The 16,455-nt window shown below is 37.9% G+C and overlaps 1 protein-coding gene across 1 annotated transcript in view; it reads right to left on the minus strand.

Moving 5' to 3' along the window:
• The window catches only part of VPS13D (vacuolar protein sorting 13 homolog D), a 193,845-nt gene that overhangs the window by 105,496 nt on the left and 71,894 nt on the right, over window positions 1-16,455 (minus strand). The window contains exons 45-50 of the mRNA XM_065421413.1: window positions 12,785-12,935; window positions 11,031-11,241; window positions 9,071-9,318; window positions 6,445-6,636; window positions 5,604-5,730; window positions 3,677-3,819 (exon numbers count right to left, since the gene is read on the minus strand). Of these exons, the coding sequence (XP_065277485.1) occupies window positions 3,677-3,819; window positions 5,604-5,730; window positions 6,445-6,636; window positions 9,071-9,318; window positions 11,031-11,241; window positions 12,785-12,935 (1,072 nt within the window). The remainder of the gene's footprint in view (window positions 1-3,676; window positions 3,820-5,603; window positions 5,731-6,444; window positions 6,637-9,070; window positions 9,319-11,030; window positions 11,242-12,784; window positions 12,936-16,455) is intronic.

The raw sequence follows: 16,455 nt of genomic DNA on the forward strand, positions 1-16,455 counted from the left end.
TTAAAAATAAAAATATCTACTGTCTGAAAAAAATATTTAGTGTAAGAAATGTAAACTTTTAAAATAATGTTTCTCCGACGCAATGCATATGTTCTACAGCTTGCACATATTTTAAACAGAAATAGTCAACAAAATCTGGTTTATATAATGCCATCTGCTATACTTTTTTATTGTCTATAAAGTGGAATGTAGTAGTTTAGTCTTGTCAGCATTATAGATGGCACAAGAATAGCTTGGGGTCCTTTTCAGAAGTTATGTTTATTTTCCTCTTCAAAAGAATGGTCCAAACCACTTTCAGTTGGAGTCTTAGGGGTGTGAAGTAAGTCACCATGAGCTCCTCAAATCATGAAAACCAGATACATGAACACTGATAGGCAAATACCAATACTACTGAACACCCCAGAAGTTCCTCAAAACACTTTGGGGGAAAAGCACTTCATCGTGAAAATTCAGCCTGAGGTTTCAATGAATGGTAGAGTTTTGAAGAAGGAGGAATAATTGTGTCCTTGGGGCACTAACAAGAAGTAAGTAGTCATGCTCTCCCATTCCTTTTACTGGCTTACCTAGGTTGCTCTGCAGCAATTTCTTAGAGATGGGTAAAATAGGACTACACTGCAGTTCAAACTCGGTGAGCCAGAATCATGTTTAAACAAGGCATTAAAGGATATGGGTGAAAGACAGTGAGTCAAGGCAGAGCCTAACAACAAATTGACAAAATAAAATTTTCATCCCATAAAATTCAGTGGGTTGCTTGACCCTTAGGCACCAAAAACATGAAGCATTATATCCAAATTGCTGATTACTGAGTTCTAACACCCTTTGGGCCTCCCTGCCTTTAGTGAATTATCTGTCCGTCCCCTTCTCCCCCCCCCCCCCCCCATGAACTTTTCTTTCAAACAGCTGCTTTAGTGGCTCTTCTCTTCCATCCAATATTCCTCCCCCCTGATTCCAGAAGGTAAAAATGCCTTTAGGTAAAAGTGAAAAATTATATGAACAACACGAGAAAGGAGAAACACCCTGGAAACAGACATGGAGTAAAACGAAACGAAAAAAAAAAGGAGACAAAAGAGAGGTTTGGAAACAAAAGCACCTATAAATACCCAACATGAAAAACACCCAGGCAGTATATGGCGTAGAAGCTACAGTAGAGACATTCAAAAGAAATTCAGGAAGTATGCAACAGTGCCTGTAGAGGGAGTCAAAATGGTGCTTTGAAAACTACTACATAAAAGTGTAAATATGTAAACATAGGAAGCCTGAAAGGACAGTTTGCAAACAGAGTTCACAGAAACTCAGAGCACACTGAGGAAATACAAAATAAAAAATAGCTCAGATAACTCACACTTGTCATTACTTGGAGAGCACATTTTAATTACTATAGTTGCGATTCCAAATAATTCAAGTATTCCTATTGAACTTCTTTTCAATAATACTTTATTCAGTTCTTTTCCGCTACACCCCCAAAAACTAAGAACTTTTGCTTCCTTTAGTTTCCTTAGGATTTCAGCTTCTATCACTATCAGCATGTGCTAACATGCTTCTCTGAAAATCCTTCATGTACACGGAATCAGAAAACCTAGCCAGTGGTGCAGTTCCTTAGGCTAAAATCAACAAACCTGATGCAAGCAAATAATGTACTAAAAATTTGAAATATGGACTAATTTAATCTATATTCTCTCACCCAATTTGACAGCACACATATATAAGGTTAACTACATCATCATATGAAAGTTCCAAGTCACTTTAACACACTAGCAAAAAACCTACATACTGGCAAAGCCTGTTTTTGTATTAAGGACCCAAAAGTCCAATGAAGCCAAAATTTTAGCTATTTACTTTCCCCCTCTGTTTATTAGACTAAATGTGTAAAATGGACTCTGGTAAATTTACACCATCAATTATAATTTGTGACAACATGTTTTGACACCAAGGAATGGGTAATTTGTCTCATGCCTTAGTAGTTAACACTGCAGCAAGATTCCTACAATGCATCAGGAGAAAAGGTCCAAATAACATAAGATTTATACTTCAAAGATATGTTATTTGCAATGCAAAACTACCACCACAGTTTTGCTCAATGATCTTTTAAAGACAACTACTTTGGGAAATGTACCAGCCTGTTATGTTTTCCATTAGCTGAAATAATATTCCTGAACAGCCCCGCCTCGTTAATATATGACCTGTGCTGTCTTGCTTCATACGCTGCAACAAATGAAGTTCTGAACCTGAAACATGGCCCCAGAGAGAAAAACCTCTCTATTCAGAGGGTGGGGCAAACATCTTTTAATGAAAAGGAAAAACTGTCACACCCCAAATTTTAGGGTCAGATCAAGATGGATTACTTCCTATTACACACACAGTGTCAACAAGGTTTATGCGGCCGCTCAGATTGCATTTCAGTAGTACTGCAGTCTGTTCATACTAGAAACCTTGAAGTGTTAATGGAGATTTCGGTCTCATATGCCACAGGGGCCGAGGATCAGACCCAGAAGACGTTACTCTAGTTCTACATTCTTAACAAAAGGTCAGAAGCTGAGCTTTCTTTGGTAGGATTTGGCCTGTTCCTGTGCAACATCTATTAACAGAAATGAATACAATGAAGTTGCTGGGACTGTGGTGTTTAGAAAGAGGCTAGTCAGAAATGATCTTTACAGAAAAATCAAGAAAAACAAAAATTTCCTCTAAGGTTAAAATAATGGAGCAGGAGCCTTAGGCCTAGAGAAAGAGAGAAATCAAATTTCTCTTCAGTCCTATGAAAGCATCCCTAGACTGCTGAAGGAAAGGAGAGATGGATGCATTTCCTTCATGGTTTTTTTAAATTGGTATTTGAATGAATATATCTATAAAATTCATTTATTCCTCTTTCAAATGTAAGCAGTTTAAATTCTGTTCAAAACTTGGAGTGGATTACCTGGCCATTCATTTTTACAAATTAACTAACAAAGCACATACTTATATGTTTTAAGACATACATGGATGTTTTTCAGATAGGTTAGATCAGAAGTAATCAGAAAAGAGACTATGAAGAAAAATGGAAGCTGCTGGGTTTGGGTGCGGAGTTTTTTTTGAAAATCTGAGCTTGGTAATTATAATTAACACCACATAACATTTTTAAGCACTTTACGCTCTTTATTCTTACAACACTCTTGAGGGGTAAGTACAGTAGGTATTATTTTACGGATAGGGAAACTCAGGTAAAGTTCAAGCTATTGCTCAAGGCCACAAAAGATATCCATGTCACAGTTAGGATTAGAACACAAGAATTCCAGACCCCTGGTCCCTGTGTTCAGATTATACCACTTTCTTATTGTATTAACCTTTCCCAGTTAGAGACTTGTTTTTATATCCCATTAGGCCATGGGTATAATGAGTTTAGTAGCCTAAATCTGTCTCCATCACAAGAGCACTGCATAATTCAATGGAAAAAATCTTGACATAATTCACATTAGGAAATCCCTTTTCACTGAATAATGAAGTTATAGATGAAGTTAAGTGCAGGGAAGCTTGCTCCCCAAACGTCTTTATAGTCACTGCAGTATTTGAGAGACCGAGAGTATGTACGTGTGGTTTGTTCGCAGAGGTAGAGGAAGAAAATTAATTTCTTACTGTTATACGGAGGCAAATGGTGGCTGCACCATTTCTGTAATATTTAACGAATTGATCCATGATTACATACCAATGTTATAAATCAGGCCAGGTCGGTTTCCCTGCTGGATCACTTTAAGGGCTCGGACACCGCTGCCTCCATCCAGTGAGAATCCCTGACACCAGCCAGGCATACCTTTGGGATGGATTCCTTTCCCAATTCGCATTGTACAACTATGGGTAATGAAAGAACATGCTGATTTACTCATCTAAATAAAGGGTTACGTATCAGAACAATACTTTGGTGATTTTTCTACTGAACCTAGATGTATTCAGACTGTATACACTAACAAAACTATTACAAACTACAAGCAAAATCTCTTGCCTAGTAATAATACATTACATATTTTAGCATGTTTTATCTAAAATTCTTTAAGCATCTTGCAAACATTAATGAAAACTCAATGGCCATAGGAGGTAGGCATTAACAACACTATTTTTCAGGTGGGTAAACTGAGACAAGGAGAGGTTCAGTGATTTGAATAATTTTTTTTTTTTGAAGTAAAATATCTATGTGACTATAAACAAATTTCAAATCACATTTTCCTAAAATTAGCAACCAACTTTGTATTTTTACCTTCTGTTTTTAATTTTTTTTCATGGCAGACCAGTTAAACCTCTTAATAATCAACAAATCTAGGTTTCCTTTCAATAATAATAATCACCACCACAACTACCAAGGTTTTATATAGCACTATTCATTAGCAGAACTCAAAGCACTTGAAGAAGCTGTGATGTGCTCAATAAAATGTTGCACATTTTTCTTCCTCAGATTAGGTTCAACTTAATATTAGAAAAGTCCTATTTCTCAGACCACATCACAAAAATCACCATCACAATTGGCAGTATCCATTAACTTTCTGACAATCTCAACAGTAGGGCCTAGGAATTAAAATAGGCTTGGAGAGAATTTTTCATTTACCAAACTGGATTTTTTTTTTTTAATAAGTCTTGATTTTTTTCAATATACATTTTCAACAATGATTAAGAATGGTCATTAAAGAGTGAATCATGTTTCCAGAGGGCAATCCATTAAGAAATCTCCTGACAGACTGCTGCAACTATACATGGGGATCGATGATCAGCGGATCCATGTAGTAGCAGATTCTCCCAAAGAACAACTGCAGGAAGCCTGTGCTGAGATTAACCCTGATGCGTCATGGAGTTTAACGGCTCCAAAATCCTGCCATTCCCTTGTGCATCAGAAACATAGCAGTTCTGCTGCAGGTAGTAGCTAACTCATATATGAAATGGGTAGTTTGGGGCAGTTTTTGAGGCTGATGGATATGTTCACAATAATAAGTCAAAATAGGTGGGAAAAATCAGCAAAGAACTGACCTATAAGTCACTGAAGCAGTAATAAGCCACCACAAATTACAAAGACTCCTCAATTTTCCTTTTTTGCTGTTAAATATTTTCAGTATATTTAAATTTGTATTTTTATAAATATATATTCGTGTGTACACATATGTATATAATTTAAAACTGTCCCTGGTTTTTGACAAGTTCAGTCAATTAATTTGTTAAATTCAAACACAGAAGGTAGACTTTTTTAAAAACACACTTTTTGAGTAATTGTTTGATGTTTACACAACGTGCCTTTATGTCTTTTTATGCTAGTCAAATTATTTTAGTTATAGTAAGGACATTATCAGAGTGAGCAGTCTGGTAAATTTCTTCAGGGAAAAGAGACTTTGGATTTTCTTGCTTTACCAAGTTATGAAAAGAAGCATGATTTCCATACATGTAAAATAAAACTAGCCAACCAAATGGTTAGTTTTCAGTATCAAATGTCTAAATAGTGAGTAAGCTCATTTCAATATCTCAAACTAAACACCTTACCACATCATCCTGCCAATGAAGGATTTTTCCTACAGGATATTCATACTTAAATATCAGCACCAGATCCTTTCAATAATTATTTTCATTCTTTCTTTCTTCCCATCAACATTACTTACAAGTTTGCCTGTTCTTTGTCAGCATAACAGAAGAGAAGCGGGCTCAGGCTTCTAGCAAGCTCATGTTCTTCAAACTGACCTGCAGCATCTGTCTTTGCATTGTCCTGTCTGAAGATCAGTGGTAACCCTTTAAGCAAAAATAATCATAAATTAAACTTTAATTTACACTCAAATTTAAAACAAAAATATACTTCATTCAGGACCAGGTATTATATTATTAGTTGTGAAAATGGGAACAATAGCAGCAATTTTAAAGTTTAAGAACAATTTAATTTTTTTATGTAATATGTAACCCACTGGTCAGCACATTCCACTCTGTGTCTGATCCACACAGGATATGAGATTGTTACAACTCCAAGCTACACAGCCTGGCTTTTTAGTTCAAGCTGCAGAGTCTGATGCTTTCAGCTCTAGAGTTCTCTGCTTCATACCCTTGTATATTGGCCAAGATGGCACTATCACAATACAATTATTGCTTTAGACTTCTCTTACTTGATGAAAGTTCTTCAGTGTTTGAAAAATAAATTCTATATCAGTTTATTTTGATGTATAAAGAGCCTAACCAAGGCTCTAACTTAGGCACCTTATTACATTTAAAAATGCATAACTACCAAGTTTTAAAATCTTCATTGCAACAACTCAGTTATTTAATTGTTTACAAGACCTTCACAATGAGAATGGATATTTGCTATTTGATGAAGCCTATTTTCTGCAACTTCATTTCCTTTAATCCATTTTCAAAAGCTTTACCTGGCTGCACAGCAAATCAATACTAAATGTCATCCTCATTTCCAGGTGAGTGACTGTCAGTAGTAGTTATGAACGGCTAAGTTAAACATACCTGTTTTGTTAATTAGCCAATATGGAGCAGAAATGAATATTTTTAGAGACCCTTCAGCTCGACATACAATCCTTATGGTTAGGTTTAGTTGTCGCTTGTTGACATCATACAATCGCATTCGGACCATATAGTTTTGTGTCCCAGGAGGAATCAACAACTCCTTGCACAGTGGAAAATTTTCCAAGGACACTCCTAAAAAACAGACACACACACAAAAAAAAACATGTTCTCCTGACTGTTCTGAGAAGGGTTCAAGGCTTCCTGAATTATTTTGTACAGCTTTCTCTGATTTTACTTCCTTATAAAACTACCTGTTTAACTTTCGAACATGAGCTAAGAAGTTACTGGGATCACAGTCCTCAAACTAAATCTCAAATGATATATATGCCTTGTGCAGGCCCTCTGCACAAGGGCAAATTTCATCTGTTGAGAATATTCTCACAGCTCAGTCAGTGTTGAAAAAAATAATTCTGTTATATCTAACTATCTTCCTTCAATATCAGTATTTCTAACGCACTCTTCCCAGTAGTATATGGGCACAGAATATCTTAATTTCAAACTAACTCGAATTTTTTTTTATAGTTATTTTTAAAAATAAAGCAACTTCTTGCGGCAATAAATTAGCGGACGAGAAATTTCACATCAACATGTGCACCTGACGTGGAGCACTCACACGGACGCTACTCAGAGAAGAGCTACCTCATACCAGCCTGATGCACATTAACTGTCTGTGTGGATGCTGCAGATGTGCACTGAGATTTCCCTAGTGCACTTTGATCAAAGCACACTACTGAACCTTTTAATGCACAGCCATGAGGTCCACCCGGATCGTTAAGGCGCAGCAGGCTAGCATGAGGTAGATATATACCCCAGCTTGCGGTGAACTAAGTTTTTGTACAGCCAAGCCCCCTCAGTACTCTAGAATCTGAAACTGGCCTCACTTGGAAATTTAACACATTACAAATACAGTGCTGCCATCTTGCGATTTTACTGCGAGTTTTGCAACATTAGGTATTTTTCTTTAAGACCCAGCTCCTGGAATTAAGTGATTTTGTGAAACTCTCGGTTTAATCAAGAGAGGAAGCGGGGAGGCGGGAGAAATAAGCTTCTAGACCTGATGGTTGCATTGAAAAAAGTCTTGAAAATGTGACCCGAGTGTACCATAAAGGCTCAGAAACCAGAAAGTAAAGAAAAAGCACCCCAAAATAACTACTACTATTTTAAAAAATCATGATTTTAAAGCCAATTTCCTGATTTTGGGTGGGCCTGGCTCATGATTTTTGAACGTTTACGGTTGCCAATACTGCAAATATCAGAAACAGAATGGTTGGGGTATGTATGTATATATGTATGTATGTATGTATGTATGTATGTACCTATTGCACTTCACGTTACATCTGTCTCTGGTCTTTCACAGCATTTCATAGTTAGCCATGACAAGGCCCCTTCCTGACTGAATTCTGTATAGGATATCTAATAAGAGAGATGCATTTTTCTTTTCAGTTTAGAGTTCAATAAGACAGGTTAAAACTTGAGTGTAGAGAAGGACAATCATTTTTCTGCAAACACTGGACAAGGAGAAGCTACTGACTCACATTAAAGACACAATTTCTTTCAACTGTAGTATCTCAAGATCAGAGCTGAGCTTATAGATACATCAAATGAAGTCTACACTGCACCTCTGAAAATTTCAGCATCAGTTTCCTCCTACTCCCAGTATTTCTCCAAGACCTCCACAGCTTGTTGGCCTGAAACAATTACTTCCACCTTGCAAGACTAATGTGGGGACCAGATGACTACTAACGCCTCCCCTTTGAGTTTTGTACGCTCTGAAAGTCTTCAAACCCCTACCAGTGAGAGGTACACTAATCATCCCAGCTACTCAAACCCTATCACATCCCCCTGGTAACAAGTGCCCACAAATGGACATTACCCACTCATTTGACAGAGCCTTTAAGGATATGTCTACACAGCAACTAGACACCAGTGGCTGGCCTGTGCCAGCTGACTTGGGCTCGTGGGGCTCGGGCTGCAGGGGTGTTTCATTGCTGTGCAGCCTTCCAGTCTTGGGCTGGAGCCCAGGCTCTGGGACCCTTCCACCTCACAGGGTGCTAGAGCCCAGGCTCCATCCCCATCCTGTAAGTCTACACAGCAATGAAACAGCCCTGCACCCTGAGCCCAAGGCGGCTGGCACAGGCCAGCCATGGGCGTCTAACTGCTGTGTAGACATATCCTAACACTCCAAGATGTTGCATGGAGGCTACAAGAAAGCCCACAGATGTTTTACACTGTGCTTGATAACACCAAGGCTTGTCCATGACAAGATACCATTTTGAATCTCTGACTGAAATTAAACTACACCAAACTCAAGCCACTCAAGACTCCTGTTTGGCAATATTTTCTCTGTGTATGGGGAACAAAGGGGAAGAGGTGAGGGAAAAGGGGAACAACTGTGTGTTTGATGAACAATTTCATAAGAAATGCTGCAACCCAATGAAAACATCACATCGTATTAAAAAGCTTATTTTTCTTTTTGGTGCCATCGTTGTTTGTATAACAAAACATGCAGTCATTCTGAGCTGCTCTTGTAGTAACAGCAAATAATACTACCTCTGTAATACCTTACCAAGCTCAACGTTCTGAGATGTATCAGCTGTATGCAACGCTGCCTCTTTGCCAGGTTTTAGTGTCCCATTAATTGGCATCCCTTTAACATAAAATTCGAGTTCACAAGGTAGCAAGTTACAGATTACCACAGTTGGCAGGAGATAAACGGTATGCCCGGGCTGTCTGAAAATCTGTTTAGCACGGTCAGAAAATATGTTTGAGGGCATGTAATCTGGGTAATTCTCTTTCTTGATAGCCACACAAAACCTATGAAGAAAGACAGATGCGTGTGAAAAAAAAGCAATGGACTGCATGGAATAGTTGTACTTTGACTTCCCAAGCACTAGATTGAATCTCGCGCCACAGTGCAATTTACATGATTCAAAACCCGTACAGCATTTAGAATGAATTCTCTATAATAAACATTTTAAACTTGATTGTAAAATACTCCAATACTTATATTGACTCATTTGATACTCTCAAAACAGTTTACAAACAATTACACCTCATAAGTCTGTGAACTACCACACATAATTATAGTAGAATCTTCCTTAATCTACAAACTGATTATCCTCACAAAAAAGTCCTATTGCACCTCTCAACACACACTTAATAGCAAAGTGGTCTCAGAATACTCAACTTTTACTTTTACAAAATATATTACAGTACATTTACTGGTACGCTCCAAAATATTGATTATTAAAAACTAAATTATACTTGCCAAAATAAATTAAAATTGCATTCTATAATGCAACTGTATTTTTGTTTTTCTTGTCCTCCCTGCTCTAACCACTAGACAATATCGTCTTTTGGGATTTAAATTAGACAATCAAATGAGGAAGTAAAATAACACTTCTTCGGGTAACATGTTCTTTGGAGAGGTACTCACATCTTATAAAAATTGCTTAGCATCCTACAGTAATGACTTCAAAACAGTATATATTTTTAAAATCTGAACTATAAAGTGTTGGCTTTATGAAATGATAACTATTCACTAAGCAAAGGTCATTTTCCTCAACTATTTTTAGGAATGTCATATATAAAGCCTCAAGAGACAAGGTGGGTGATATAATATCTTTTAGTGGACCAACTTCTGATGATGAGAGAGAGAAGCTTTTGAACCACACAGAGCTCTTCTTCAGGTCTGGGAAAGGCCAAACAAGTTGATGGCATCCATACCTGTATCAAACTAAGGAATTATGAGATACCATGTAGTGTTCATTATGTGTTGACATTATGGGGATTAAAACAGAGTACTTAATATTTTGGACAATGCACTTGGACCATAAACAACAATCCTGCACTGGCAGAAAGAGACTAGGTAACCTAATTCCCATCTCTAATTTCTATTATTTGATTTTATTACATTAAAGGTTAATAGAGTGGTTGTTTTGTAATTTTACACTTTTGCTATAGGGATGGTCAAGAACGGGAAGAAGAACCATTTTGGTCTTATGACAGAAACTTTTAAAAAGCCTCTAATGCTTTACTAACTGTTTTCTGGTTCCTAAGAAGATTCTGTACACTTCTGATGTCAGCAAAGAAGAAAGTGTCACAGCCAAACTAATGCCAATTTCTGCTTCCTGCACCTCTAGTGACTGTTTATCAAAGGAAGTTGGGACAGTGATTTGTGGTTCCCTACCCTTGTACATCCAGCCACAGCTTGTGGGATTGGGATGGAGACATAATGCTCTTCCTTCCAGCCATCATAGCGGGGCCCATTTTCTATTTTTAAATACTCTGATGGATATGACCTCATATCCCATCTAATCTTCCTTGTATAATTACAGTGTAGTCACACTTAAACACCTCATATTATACTTAAGGTTTCAAACAAAACTCTACAAAGGTTTATCTCTAAACAACCTCTTTCCCATTCCACTTTAGCTTTTTCTAGTACTACTTACTTTCACATTAATTCACCTATCAATAACTGGTAAGTTATAGCAAAATATTTAGCCTTATAAGGTCATAATTACCTGAAAAATCGGCTGTTTTCAGACTCCATCGAATGGCACTCTCGTTTGCTGCTACATACCTCTGCTGCCTTCTGCACATTAGTCCAATGAATGGGAGTCTTACAGAAAAACACTCCCATTCCTTTTGGCCTGGCCTGCAATCGCCAAGATGTAAGGTGTAATGGAATAGCAAAGGAATCCCCTGGCATTACTGCTGGAAGCACTACAGGTTCTGCAACCAAATCCCAAAGAAAACACATGCTTCAGGTTGCGTCCTTTGGTCAAACTATAAATAATTTCTTCAGTTATAAACTTTGGACAATGCTTTTAATGAAAGAAGCAGTACATTTCCCATTATATGTAGTTCATCCGGTCCACATGCCAAACTGTTGTTTAAAGTGCCCCTAATAGTGAGTCAAACAGCAAGAAAGTCCTGCTTATAGAACCAGTGGGCTGATTCCTGATAAATTGGGAATGGATTAAAAAAATTAGCTGGAGTTCTAACTTTGTTTCTCTGGTTGCCTTGGTTAAAAGTACCATTTTAAGTGGGTGTGGAAAGAAAAAGTTACTCATCTATTACTAGAGTTCTTCGAGTAAATTGCCAAAATAGATCCACACTCTTGAATTACGTCTGCACACAGCGCCAAAGACCGAACCCCTCTGCCAAATTCTGACTGTTGGAGGACAGAAGGACTTTATCTCATCTGTGGCGTGTTCTAGACATGGACTTATAAGGAGGTGTGGCCCTCTTGCATCCTCATCTCCTCCAATTCACCTAAGCAGCAAATTAAAACTCGCTTTGGTTCCTTCAATTTAGCTTGTTGACCATTCCCCCCCTAGTTAGGGCTATTTTTTGTCAACACAAGTAGTGTTGAAATCTGTAAGGTTCCCCCGGTTCCCCCTTTTCCCCCCTCCCCCCCCCCCCGCTCTTCTCCTCAGTCCCCCCACCCCCTCCAAGAAAAAACAAATTCAGGTGTTTTTCAGAACTTTGGTTCCAGGAATCAAACTTCATTGGGGTAATCGGTTCTTCTGCCATTATGGTGGACACACAAGAGAATTTGGGTTAAAAACTGTTCAAGAGTGTGGATGTGAGACCACTATATCCCAGTGCCTCAGATCTGCACTGAAATACTCCAACGTACAGAATTCATTTCTTTGCCAGTACTAGCGTTTTCCTTGCTCACATGAAAGATGACTGTCACATAGCTGCAATTAAAGAAAAAGAAGCAAGCCCTCTCTCATATGACACAAATATACTGTAAAGTCTTTCAAATGCACTTGTTTATAGAGCTCTCAAGCTGTTTGACTAAGATGATGAAAATCCTAGACGTTAGGTAAAGAATCTATTGTAGAAAACAAGCTTATGTAATTTTGACTTAAGGCAAAGAAATAAAAGAAGTGTGACTCTTCTAAACTGAAGATAAGTAAACAAAGCACAATACTTTAAGCATTCCTTTCTTCTGCTTTGAAAGAAGCTGGGGACAGGAATGTCATACTAACTTGACAATAGCATAACACAAAATTCTTGTTGTTGCTTGAGATTTCGTACTTTATCCACAGGAAAAATCTCTACATAAGATTTTTAGGGAAGTCTTACTTGATTTTATACTTTGAACCTTTTGATGGCATCTTCTAGACATTCATTTTTACTAGAGAACAGGACAAAAAAATTTTTGAGACAACCAAAACTGGGTCCATCATAAGTGGTTCTGACGGCAAGGTTTTTCTCACTGATATGTAGCAGGGCAGTGTAGCGATAGCGTTCTGAGACTTACTGTCAGGAGCTGAAGGGCTATCCAGCCTTAATTCCATTGGTGTTTCCAGCCTGTTTTTCACAATCAACGCAGAGCGCACTGTAATCACCTTCCGAGCACTACCTTCCATGGTAACTTCAAATACCACACGAACTGGAGGCAATGAAGAAAACTGCAAAGCCATTTTAAAAGTTTATGTATAAAAAAATGCAATGATGATATCTAGCAAAGGAACACCCAATCTTTGCAATAACTGCAGCTTGCCAGTAACCCAAGGGCCACACCTAATTTACACATTCATATATTTTTAAAAATACCCATAATTTTTACTTGTGCTTATATCATGTTTGATAAACACGAGCTCATTATTTGGGCTTGTCAGCCTACAGGAAAAAAGGAATGAAAATAAAAACACAAGGAACCCACTAGAAAGGAAGAGCAGATTTGGCCTGCTACATTCATTGCTCTTTATGAACTGCAACTCCCTATATATGGTAGCAAACAGGAAAGTGGCTGCATCCTGGGCATTCCTGAGCTAGAATGTTAAGAGCATTATTTATGCTAAACATTTTTATTAGTACGTTTCATGTTTTCAAAAAATTTCAAAACAGCCTGTGATAAATCAAGGTTCTGTTCATTCTCATTTTCCTTAGTGCTTCCCACTCTTTCAACAGTCACTGACCTTCTGCATACAGTCAGAAAAATATCCTCAGATATCTAGATTAACAAATTGTGTGTGTGTGTGTATATATATATATATATACACACACACACACACACACACACACACACACACACACACACAATGCATTATCACAAAATCCTTAGTGACATTATAAACTTTAAAACAATGCATTTGCCCCTTCACACTACAGAAACATAAAAAATCCATACTGTATATAGACCCAAAGAAAAATTGCTACAGTAACTATTGTTTTAAGAGACTGTGCCCAGAACATGCTGACAATGTTCTTGTATTTGAGAAAGAACGGACAGTCGGTCCAGGATTTTGAACTGCCAAAAACTTTATTAAAACAATGTAAAAAAAAACAAATATAACACAATGAAATGTACATAGTTTTGCTGAAACTTGCCAGCAGCACATTCAGCAAGTCTAAGATCATAAGGAAAAACACAGAAGTATTTTATTTTTTTAAACACAGCCCCAGTTCTGGGTACAAAGTTCACAAGAAGATTTTAAATAAAACAACTGAGACACCTCGACTAAACTCACCATCCAATGAAAGCAACTCACAATACTAATCTTAGTTATGGGGTTAGTAATTTACTTGAGATTTTCTATTTCAAAATATTATGTCCTTAAAGAAGAATTCTAAAGATTTTAAAGAGAAGTATTAACAAATATAATCTTGCTATCATGTTATGCTACAGTATATTTTATTTAATTCTTAAAAGTTTTGCTCTTAAATATTTCTGGTGAACTCTGAACCCAATTCAGGTGGAAGACAAATAGTTCTGCGTTTAACCTTGTGCTCCCAGCACTGCGGACAACAACAGCAGCAGGAGAAGATGAGCAGTGCCAAGATCTCTTAGCTTCACCATTTAGGATTGTTGTTTTAAAACTGATTCAATAATAAACAAAAATTCTGGCAGGGAGAAACTAACACTTCTTTTTCCTGGAATTAGTGATTCTGTCCAAGGGTCATTCAATGATAGAAGAGTACTGTCTCCTCAAACACTATCAAAAATAGAGTCTGTCATGCTGCTATTTGTGCAGATTGATTTTTTGATAATCTGGCCAGTGTGGGTCTTTTGTGGTTATGGCGCTTGCTTTTACCAATGTTCCCTTCTGTTGCAGGTAGCTCGTATTACTACAATACTGAACACTTTTTGTAATATTTAAATCACAGGTTTATGCAGTATAGGAGAAGCCTTACTGTTCCTTTCCTAAAAGGCCATATTTTAGCCCCACAGGATACAATCCTCAATGGAATTAAGGACATGCTCCAAAACTCATTGTAAAGCAATAGAGAATTTCCACTAATTTCAATGGGCTTTGGATCAGGCTCTAGAGAGGTAAACGTATCAACTGGAATTTCCATTCTTATGCCTCAGTCTTCCCCCATACTTAATTGTGAGCACTAAATATATCAGTTTTTAAAAAGAGTTTTATGGTGTGAAGATGTGCCCAGAACCAGTGTTCTACTTAGACAGTAAGCTTGGTGGGTCAAGGACCTTTTTGTTATGTGTATGCAGTACCTAGAACAATCCAAGGTTGGGGCCTTTAGGTGGTACCACAATACAAATAAATAAATCAATAAAGGTAGAGGTAGAGAAAGAGTAATGTGCCATAGCAAGCAGCCTTTTCTTCTTATGCTTCTTTTGAATAGGGGTAAACATGTCAAGCAGTGCCAGCTTGGAAAAGATTTATTTTCCTTTTTAGTTTGGTGCAGCTCAGGGTGTCAAAGTAGATGAGAACAGAGCAGAGAAAACAGACTGCAATGCTTCTTAAAGCCTTTTCGTGATTAGTGGTGGTTCTGGAACAGCCTTCCAAGGGGAGCGGTGGGGGCAAAAACCCTAACTGGCTTCAAGACTGAGCTTGAGAAGTTTATGGAGGGGATGATATGATGAGACTGTGTACAATGGCATGTAGCCGATCAGCGACTGCTAGCACCAAATATCTTCAATGGCTGATGATGGGACACTAGATGGGGAGGGGTCGGAGTTACTACAGAGAATTCTTTCCCATGTGTCTAACTGGTGGGTCTTGCACACCTGCTCAGGGTCTAACTGATTGCCATATTTGGGTTTGGGAAGGAATTTTCTCCCAGGTCAGATTGTCAAAGACCCTGGGAAGTTTTCGCCTTCCTCTGCAGCACGGGGCACAGGTCACTTGCAAGTTTAAACTAGTGTAAACTGTGGATTCTCTGTAACATGAAGTCTTTAAATCATGATTTGAGGACTTCACTAACTTAGCCAGAGGTTAGGGGTCTATTACACAAGTGGGTGAGTGAGGTTCTGTGGCCTGCAATGTGCAGGAGGTCAGACTAGATGATCATGATGGTCCCTTCTGGCCTTAGAGTCTGAGTGGTCAGTTCTCAAAAAGATTCACATTAAAACATACAGAAATGTAAATAACTACCCACTCACCTATCCCTTCTACCTTTTCAGGTACCATATCAATGCCTATAAATCTATTTCAAGAAAACTCTACCAGATGCTCCCATTATTCTTTTTTTCTCTTAGCTGACTTAAAAGTCTGCAGATCCTTTTCCATATTTAACAAAGTCAGTGCCAGAGTGAACTAGTTACAGTTCTGGACAGTCACATTTAACCAGTGCTCAGTCATCCTGGAAACTACTGGGGTCTTATTCTCCAAAAGCCTGGCACCTTATGTAATCATTTACGTCTAGGGTAGAATGACTAGTGGTGTTAAGTGTTAACATTCTGATTTGGTAGGGTTTTATATTCGCCTCACAAATATGTAACTGATGACCCAAGGCAGTAGAGAGGGAGGTCTATGGTGTCTCCCTATTGAAGTGCACATCCTTACGAAATACCATCTGGGGGATGAGTTAGCATTGAGCATAGTCAGAACAAAGCAGCAAACAAGAGGACACGGGGATATCTGCATTGAAAGAAAGCAGAATATTTCTGGGTCAAAAAGGAAAGCGAAAGAGGAAGGCGGCTGAAAGGAACAGGATCAACAGGATATGAAACCGGAATCAAAG

The sequence above is a fragment of the Emys orbicularis genome, chromosome 22 (assembly GCF_028017835.1).
Source record: "Emys orbicularis isolate rEmyOrb1 chromosome 22, rEmyOrb1.hap1, whole genome shotgun sequence".
Lineage (NCBI taxonomy): Eukaryota > Metazoa > Chordata > Testudines > Emydidae > Emys > Emys orbicularis.